Source organism: Aedes albopictus, chromosome 3 (assembly GCF_035046485.1).
Source record: "Aedes albopictus strain Foshan chromosome 3, AalbF5, whole genome shotgun sequence".
NCBI lineage: Eukaryota > Metazoa > Arthropoda > Insecta > Diptera > Culicidae > Aedes > Aedes albopictus.
The window spans coordinates 380,177,040-380,187,191 of record NC_085138.1 but is presented as its reverse complement, the minus strand read 5'-3'; the positions used below and the strand labels follow the sequence as shown (position 1 = coordinate 380,187,191).

Here is a 10,152-nt window from a genome sequence, read left to right as displayed (position 1 = left end):
AGATAATTAATCTTAAATTCACTTCAAACGGCACTACTTAACAAGAGTATTGTGTTGTTCTTTGCTGTGCATGCATCGCTCCTGTAGGGGTGAGTATGGCAGCATAATCCATCGCGTTCGCTATTGTCTCCAGTGAAAATCAAAACAATAGATGCGCGGGTGTTAAGTGTTCAGTATCCTGTTGTTCTTTGCTGAGTATTGTGTTGTTCTTTACAGAGAAGAACATTAATCATGGCAATTAGATGATCGGCATTGAACCACAAAAACCCCTCAACAATTTGTGAGATCTTTTCAATATTATTTATTTATAAATAATTCTACTTCAGTATATTTACTTTATAACTGCATATAAGTTGAAAATTCGCTATTTTCAACATCCTTTCATCTATTGGAAGTTGCTTCAGTTCTGGGCTCTTTCTAAGTTGATGAAGGGATTTATAAATGCTTGCAAGGACTTGGCCAGGTGTGTGGAGCTGAGTGAATCTATGGCATTGTAGATAGTAGCGACATCAGCAATGTCAATGGAAATATTCAACTTTGCAACTCCATCCAAGATTTGTGCAAGTATTCATGCTATGCTATGCTATGCTATGCTTCAAACGGCACTACTTAACAAATTTACATTACTGCAAAACACTACACTCCTTAGCAAAACTTAAAACTGGCAGAAGGTCACCGAAGCTCGCTTCTGTTCTCCAGCCGACTCAACTATAAAGTGATGGAGTCAGACGAAATCTCTAGTCAAGTAACCTTCCTGCTATTGAAGTAGTCGTCTATTCAATCTACAAACTATTGCATACAAGTGCGCCAAATTCAAATCGCACATGGCCGTAAAAACTATTTAACGCCATCGAAAAAGTCTTATAAGATACGTAACATGAATCGTCATTAGCTTAGCCTAGACACAAACCATATATGAAACGGATAATCTATAATAAATGAAACGGTTCAAACTCTAAGGCAAATTCAACGAATCCAATTCAATTGAGATTTTACTTAAAAAGATAAAAACGTCAAAAGCTTCAAATTAACCAAAATAATCATGCAAACTAATAACAAATTAAAACAAAAAAACAACCTATAAGATGAAAATCCAAAAGACCACAAGAGCAACCCCTTGTTGGAACTCTGATTTGGTAATCCAGCTTGTCTGAAAAGACGACAGTGTCCAGGATACACTACAGGCTGAACTCGATTATCCCAGCTGAGCACGTAATTCTTTGATAGCAGTTACTGCTACGGATTCCCGGATAAACTGATACGATTGATCAAGGCGACGATGGATCGAGTGATGTGCGTGGTTCGAGTATCAGGGACACTCTCGAGCCCCTTCGAATCTCGCAGAGGGTTACGGCAAGGTGATGGTCTTTCGTGCTTGCTGTTCAACATTGCGTTAGAGGGTGTAATAAGGAGAGCGGGGATTAACATGAGTGGTACGATTTTCACGAAGTCCGTTCAGCTGCTTGGATTCGCTGATGGTATTGATATTATTGCTCGTAAATTTGAGACGATGGCGGAAATGTACATCCGACTAAAGAGTGAAGCCAGGCGAATCGGATTAGTCATTAATGTGTCGAAGACAGAGTACATGATGACAAAGGGCTCCGGGGAGGAATCACCGCGCCCGCCACCCCGAATTTATATCGACGGTGATGAAATCGAGGCGGTTGAAGAATTCGTGTACTTTGGCTCACTGGTGACCGCCGACAACGACACCAGCAGAGAAATTCAGAGGCGCATTGTGGCAGGAAATCGTGCTTACTTTGGACTCCGCAGAACTCTACGATCGAATGAAGTTCGCCGTAACACGAAGTTAACCATCTACAAAACGTTGATTAGACCGGTCGTCCTCTATGGGCACGAAACATGGACACTACGTGCAGAGGACCAACGCGCCCTTGGAGTTTTCGAACGGAAGGTGTTGCGTACCATCTACGGCGGAGTGCAGATGGAAGACGGGACTTGGAGAAGGCGAATGAACCACGAGCTGCATCAGCTGCTGAGAGAACCAACCATCGTCCACACCGCGAAAATCGGGAGGCTACGGTGGGCGGGTCACGTCATCAGGACCCGAGCAGGAGAAAATAGCTGAAGAATACCAAACTCAGGTATGGAAAACCGAATACCTACAACCTGAATGAGGTATTAAGAAGCCCTGCATAAGAGGTAAAATACCTAAAATAATAACTGCTGTATATTCTGTGCATAACAAGTGAATAATGACATCAGGTATGGCAATACCTAAAAAATAATCGGCAGTTTTTTCATACAAATAACGTTTTTTTCCATAACTGAATAATACCTCAAGCAGCCCTCAACATCAAATCAATAACTCGTTGAGGTATTTCCTAAATACCTACATAATACCAAGATAAGTTATTTTCAATAGCTGGGTAACCGACCGATACCTTGTCTTGGTATGATACCTGACTTTGATATGCTGCAGTTATGTGTCAGTTATTCATTCCTGCTCGGGGATGTCGGATAGCAACCCGACTAAAATGGTTCTCGAGAGTCATCCGACCGGTACAAGAAGACGTGGAGCGCAGCGAGCTAGGTGGGTCGACCAAGTGGAGGACGATCTGCGGACCCTACGCAGAGTGCGGAACTGAGACAAGCAGCCATGGACCGAGTGGAATGGAGATGGCTTCTATGTATAGCAGAGGCCACCCCGGCCTTAGCCTGATTGGTAAGGTAAGTAAGCTATCTATCGACCCGAGGAAGCATGAGATAGCTGTGATAAACTTGTGAGAAACTGAACACTCCTTCCTGGTGTTCACTCTCACCATTTGGAAATTCACAGGATAAGATATGAACTTATTGAAGACTATTGGGATGAAACTGTATCTTGATCAGATCAGTGTTCCAGTTTTTCGAAGAATCTCCTGCAAACCGTTATAAAAATCGGCTAAGGATCTCTACAAAAATATACCAGATATCATGGATATTAGCAAAAGGTCAACGATGACCTCGAGTGACAATACATATATACTGACCTTTGTATCATTTAAAAAAATACTAGAAACCCACGAAGGAAGTATAGGTAGCTTTCCAAGCATATGTTATAATTTATTTTTAATGATTTGTGCCTTTTTTTCTGCCCAGTACTGTAGTGGGTTCTATGTATGCATGTTTGAATGCAGTAGCATAACACGCTGTTAAAAATTAATAAATTCTCTAGACATGGTCAACAGCTATTGATTGCCTGAGAATCATCAGCTCTCAACTTCACATGGTATAAGAGGGTTATTCTTGCGTTTATTGTTTTTTTCCCACTGTGACAATTGCGGAAAATGTCTCAACTATGAACCTCTGGGTAGACGGCCGGGAACGCACGGGACAATATGCACCTGCTGTTTTAAGTCTTGGTGCACAACCGGCCTAAGTCCCTTGACGGTTGTCAGTTTGTATTTGACCTGTGAATGGTAATGTCTGTCGGAATGCGATCTGCTCTAGGTCGAGCTCGCAACTGGTGGTCTGCGATGAAAGTCAAAGTGCAGCGCTTTTGGTCTGATGGCGGACCGGGTAGTAACTGTTTCTGGTGGCAGGATGTCTTATTGCTGCTTGTAGGTAGGTTGAATTGATTATAGTTATTCCTATTGACAGAATAATGGAAAAATGTAATAGCTTGTGAGCCAATTTTACAATCATTGATTGATTCTCTTGGTACTCTATCAAACAGGAATACAAACTGATTTGACATCGAAGTGGAGCGCTGAGCGCCTCGTTCGCTATTTTGTAAATTGTTTATCCACCTATCACGTCACCATGATTCTAATACAAACAATTTACGCTTTAAAACATCAAAGAGAAGATGTGTATGCCGTGGTTATCGGGATTACGAAAGCCGCAGCCTTCCTCGTTTCAACCCTGAAACTCTTACTGATAAAACTCTATCAGAAACCGATCGAGAATCTTAGACATTACATCACCAATGGCAACATTACCTCTGGAGACGAATGCCGCGACAAGCTTGAACTGAGGAAGTTTAACGAGAAGTTTCGGGTTCTGATCTTTTGCATTTTAGGTCTAACGGTCATCGACATCGTTTTTCTTTCCATACCGAACCCTGCTACGGAAATGGTTTTCCGGCTGCCATCTCATTTACAACCAACTAATCCGTACATCAGTTTTGCCTTTCGGCTCTTTTTCATAAGCCTTTTGCCATTGGACTTCGTGCCAAAATTTTTCTGCTGTATGGCAACCATTGGAACGCTGCTGATGGGGATGCGAACCAATTTTAAAATGCTATCCCATCGTTACGGCTCGATCCTGAATCAACCGTTTGTGATCGATGGGACTGACTGGAGGAGGATGGATCGTGAATTGAAAGAAACACTGGCTCAACATGTAGAGTTTTGGCGGTAATATTAAAAATGTGTATTTTAAAGTATTTTCATCCAGGCATCTTTTCCAGACATCTGAAAGTATTGAAGAACTTGGTCGGGAGAAGCTTTTTTCTTGTCCATTTCTTCTCGGTCCTCAGCATAGGTGCTTTGTGCTACGTCTGTCATGGATTCGGAGTAAACTTTTTGGCCTTTGTGATTATTGCAACGATGGCAATGTTTATGTTGGAATACTATTTGTTTTGCCACTTCGTTGATTCGCTGCAGGATGTTGTAAGTCTGAATGAGTGTTTTTCTTTTACGTTTCCTAATTAAATATTCTTCCACAGGCAGACTGCATCGGTGATCATATTTTTGAGATTTGTGCCCTGATGCCATACAGCAAAACGAATCACTCACAGTACCAAGGGTTCAAAACTGATTTGATGATAGCATGGATTAATACTCGCCATGGACTGTCCATGAACTGCGTAGGGCTGTTTGACATTTCGACATTCGCTTTTCTACGCATTTTGAACATTGCCTACACAGTGCTAACATTTCTGATACAATTGAGTCAACTTGAAACCAGTGCTTAAAGGACATTTAAAGGCATCTGTAAAACATTTGAGATATGTTGTGTTTATGTTTCTATGAAAATGTTCACTCTGCAGACTTCAATCACGATCCTTCTCAAATATTTGATTTTTGATGAAACATTGCATTATATGTGTTAAAGAAAATAAAATAGAGGAACTTGTTCATAAGTGTAATTGCGCAAATCAACCACGTGATGGAATAAAGCAAAATAACATTTGTTAGGCTTAGTGTTCATTAAAAAAATATATATATTTTTCACTGGGTAAGTAAATTGAGGAACTTCCTCCAATTGCCGAATTTGTAAGACTTTCGTGCGTTTCTTTGATTTTGCGAAAAACCATTCATGACATTCAGTTCAACCTGTTAGTCGATAGAGAATCACCTCAACAAACACATATGCTGTATAAGAGTTGAACAAACCACTCTTAAGCAAACTTGAGCTTAAGAAACTGTTATTCTGCAACTTCTGTTTCTTGGGATCTCCTCCAACTGATTCTGTAAATGTGACCTACAGCCGAGACTGGGAGTGTGGCTATTTATCTCGGGTGTGTTAAAAGATAGTGCAATCCTTTCTACGGAAAAGTTTTAATGGATGATGTCCTTGGCAAGCAGCCAGATTGGCGCCCACGACAATTGGACTTTGGTAATTTGCAAAAAAATTAGATTACTTTTTTTAAAGTTTCATGAAAAGTTGGATTTGTTGTTTCAAAGAAATAAATTCTACTAGATTTTTGTTTTCCAACTGTCTATCTGTCCATAGAAATTAAGACTGTTCTATAATTTGGTCATCAAAACAAAGTGTTGATGCGCAATAGAATTGTAAAACATTAACTTTACCAAAGATTTCTTCTGAAGTTTAATCAAAATATTTCTCAGAAAATTTGTAATTACGGATAAATACCAAAAGGAATTCCTGAAGAAATTTCTATACGAGTTTTTGTTGGAATCTCTGAAAAAACTCCTGCTCGAAATACTGGATGAAGTTATGCCGAAATCTCTGGAGAAATTTCTGCAGGAATAACCGGTGCGTATGAAAATCTGGAAGACATTTCAGCAAGAATTTCCAATGGAATTCCTGGAGTAATTTTTGCAGGAATTCTTGAAGTAAATCATATATAAAATATCTGAAGGAATGCTTGTAAAAAATGTGGAGAACCACTGGAAGAATTTCTGAAAGCATCACTGCAAAAATTCTGAAATACCTAGAAGGTTATATGAAGCAATTCCTGTAGAAATTTCCGAAGGAATTCATGAAAGGCTTTCCAAAGAATCCTTTGGAGAAATTTTGTCTAGAAAACCATTGTCAGATTTCTGAATACCTAGATAAATTTTTGAAAGTATTTCATATATTTGATTTTCAGGAGAAAATTTTGAGAAAGTTCATGGAGCAATCTCTAGTCAACACGGAAAAATTTCAGAAGAAATGAATGAAATATTTTCTAAACGATTTCTAAAGCAAGCTATGGTCAAATTTATAAAGAAATTTATAGACGATTTTCAAAAAAAAATATCTGTAAGATTTTTTTCCCTGAAGATATTTTCACAAGAATCATAAGAATTCCTGAAAATTTCGAAAGCAATTCATAGAAGATTTTCCAGGAGAATTCCAGGGAAAACATGTGATACTGAAGTAATCCGAAATAGAAACATGAAGAACTTTTGAAGGAATCTGTGGAGGAATTTCCGAAAGTTTTTTAAATTTTGTTTCGCGACCCCCCAACCGCTAACAGGCACGCTTCGATTGTTCTACAAAAAGCTGGGTGACTACAGACTGGGCAGTCTGACAATTTTTTGGGGGATTTCTCATGAAAATCTTTCGAAGATTCCTTCTGGAAATCCTGCGGAGGTTCCTCGTAAAAATCCTTCGGAGAGTTCTAATGGAGTTCCTTCGAGGAATTCCTTCAGTGATTCCTTCTGAAATTATCCCTGGAGTTCTGTCGTGACTTCTTTTGGAATTCCTTCGGGGATTCCTCCTTGAATCAGGAAAGGTAACACTCACTTGCAGAGAGTTACACTCACTTGCTGTTTCTCAACTCAGAAGCGTGCTATCAAGTAACGGTGTATGGACGACTTTTGCCTTCTGGTTATGTATAAAAGTTTGCCAAATAAAGTAGGGGTCGCACACGCATACCAAAGTCGTGCTAGAGCTTTCGAAGCGATTCTCCACGAGGTTAGTGTAATTTACATTCACCTCGTGGAGAGTCGCCTTCGCAGCCTCCTCATGACTTCGGTATGCGTGTGCGACCCCTACTTCATTCGTCAAACTTTTAGACCAGAAGGCAAAAGTCGTTACATACACCGTTTCTTGATAGCACGCTTCTGAGTGCTAGTGAGCGGAATTTTTGGAATTCTTAAGGAAATTAGACAAATATTTCCAGAACTTCTCTAGGGGTTTCTGTAGGATTTTTTCCAGAGATATTTTTTAATATGCAGTAGAAGTAGAGTTTTCCTCACATAGACTATGAGATTTTTTTTCAGGCATTAATTTAGAAATTTAAAAGCGATTTTGCTGGAAAATCCAAAGTGTTTTTTTTAGAATTTCCGCCAGGTATTCTTCCATGGATTGCCTAGAATTCATCCTGACCTTTCTTCAACGATTCTTTCACAACATATTTCGGAGATGCTTTAGATTGTTAATGGGGTCTTTCAAGAAATGTTTCTACAATGTATCTGCAGAGGGTTCTCCAGTTCTACTAAGTATTTTTTCAAAGGTTTCTTGGAAAAATTCACGTTTTTTTTTAATTTTCTTAGTAATTCTCCAAAGAATTCTACCAGATTTTTTTTTGTTTTCTTTTTTGTGTATTTATCGCTTTGAAAGTAACATAAGAAAGACTTGTAATAGTTCCGAGATGCAAAACATCTGGAGGTTAATTAAATAAATTTTTGGTGGAACTTCTTAAAAACTCCATGGAAGAGCTTTTGCAAAAAACTCCATGCTGAAATTTCTTAGGAAAACTATGAAACTCTGAAGAAGTTTTTGGAGAGACTCCGGGGAATCCGGAGGATTTTCTGAAGAAATCTCCACTGTACTGAAGAATCTATAGAATTTCTATAGAAATCTCTGGAAGTACTATTGACTGAATCTCTAGAGATACTTCTGAGAAAACCATTGTAGATAACCCAGGAGGAATTTCTGAAAAATTTCTTGGAGAAAAATCAGGAGAAATTCCTCGAGAAAGTATTTCTGAAGAAATTCCTTTCACAATACCGGGAGGAACGCCTTGCTTTTGTAAATATTCTTAGAAAAAGAACTCTTTTTGATATTTCTTAAGCAATTCCTACATGAGTTTCTAGGAACTGTTTCTGAATTTCTTGAAAAAAAAAAAAACGGGATAAATTTTCAGATATGTACATAGAAAATATTCTGGAGGATTTTTTTCCCTTATAATTTCCAAAATTACGTGGAGGAAATCCTGAAGGAATCTATATATGAACCCCTGTAGGAATTTCAGGAGAAATTCCTGCCTGTTTCTCAGAGAGTAATAAAGCAAGAATCTCTAGAGGAATTCTTGCAGGATTTGCTGGATGAATTCGCGAAGGAAGTTGTTCAATCTGGAAAAATCTCTGGAGGACCTCTTAGAGAAGTAGCTGTACAATTTTCGAAGGAGTCTCTCGAAGATTATCAGAAGAAACTACTGGAAGAATTTGTAAAAGATAGTTTTGATTTTTTTTTTTGTAAATTTCTGTAGGGATGTCTGGAGAAATTTCCTAAGGATTTTCTCAGTAGATTTGTTTTCCCTATGACGAATTTATAGAGTAATCCGTGGCAGACTATCATCAAAAACACATGGTAATCTACCTCGAAAAGTTTTTGCAGAAATTTTTGACAGAATATTTTGTGAAAACACTGGAGAAACTTGTTAAAGAAGAATCCTTGGAAAAATATCTGAAGAAACCATTGGTGGAGTTTCTGAAAGAAACCTTGGAAGATTTTAAGGCGGAGATCCTAGAGCAATTTCTGAAGGATGGAACAATTAGGAAGGAATTAATTGAAGATTGATTCTAAAGAAGTAATTCTAAAAGAAATTCTAGAAAAATTTTAAAGCATTTCGTGGAAGAAAAACAAAAAAATCTTGCCTTTAAAATCCATGGAGCAATTTAGTAGGGAATCCAAGAAAAGATATATAAAGAAGGGTTTATGCTTATTTGTGGGGCAATCTCCAAAAAGCTTAGGAAGAAATTCTTAAAATTATTACATTTCTAAAGGAATCACTGAAGACTATTTCAAGGAACTCCCAGAAAAGTCTCTGAAGGCATTCCAGACAGAATTTCTTAAAGATGCCCTGAAAGAAATTCGGAAGAAATCGCTGGAAGAATTTCTAAAAAATATACCTGGAGGATTTTCATAGGAATCCGAAGAGAAATTTTTGAAAATATCCATAGATTGTTTTCTATAAATTTCTGGAGAAATCCCTCAATAAATGTCTGAAGGAAGAATTTCCTGGAAAAAAAAACAAGGAGGAATTTCTGACGAAATAAAGGCAAGGCCTTCTTCTTCTTCTTCTTCTTTATGGCTCTACGTCCCCACTGAGACTTGGCCTGCCTCTCTCCAACTTAGTGTTCTTTGAGCACTTCCACAGTTATTAATTGGAGGGCTTTCTTTGCCAGCCATTGCATGAATTAGTATATTGTGAGGCAAGCACAATGATACACTATGCCCAGGGAGTCGAGAAAATTTTCCCGACCGGAACGGGAATCGAACCCGCCGTCTGCGGATTGGCGATCCATAGCCTTAACCACTAGGCTAACTGGAGACCCTGCAAGAGGCCTTCTAAAATATTATTTCACGAAATTTCAGAAAAATAGCCAGCGAAATATCTGAATAGGTCCCTTTTAGAAACTAGAGAAAATTTACAATAGGAGGCAATACAGTACAGATTGAAAGTAGTGAGCTGGATTTTAGTATGGTGAGATAATCAATTCTCCATTTCTGCAATGAAATGGAGCAAACATCGTGGGTTATATGATTTCTTGACCAATTTGATGCTATTTGAGCAAAAGTTTGGGTAACTGTGATGTTGTATTATTTATTTCTTGCAACTTCAACAACACAGTTATCTAAACTTTTGCTCAAACAACATAAAATTGGACATGAAATCATATAACCCACGCTGTTTGCATCATTTCATTGCAGAAATGGAGAATCGATCATCTCACCATACAAAAATCCAGCTCACTACTTTCAATCTAGTCCTTCACTGATTGACTCCTATTGATCAATTTTTGA

The 10,152-nt window shown here is 38.4% G+C and overlaps 1 protein-coding gene across 1 annotated transcript; it reads left to right on the top strand.

The window, feature by feature from the left end:
* Positions 1–3,118: 3,118 nt before the first annotated feature.
* LOC109621528 (uncharacterized) lies at positions 3,119–5,214 on the top strand. The gene is made up of 4 exons (XM_029876316.2): positions 3,119–3,570; positions 3,683–4,364; positions 4,418–4,619; positions 4,676–5,214. Exons 1-4 carry the CDS (start codon positions 3,423–3,425, stop codon positions 4,922–4,924), a joined length of 1,281 nt encoding a protein of 426 aa, XP_029732176.2. The 5' UTR covers positions 3,119–3,422; the 3' UTR covers positions 4,925–5,214.
* Positions 5,215–10,152: the final 4,938 nt, after the last annotated feature.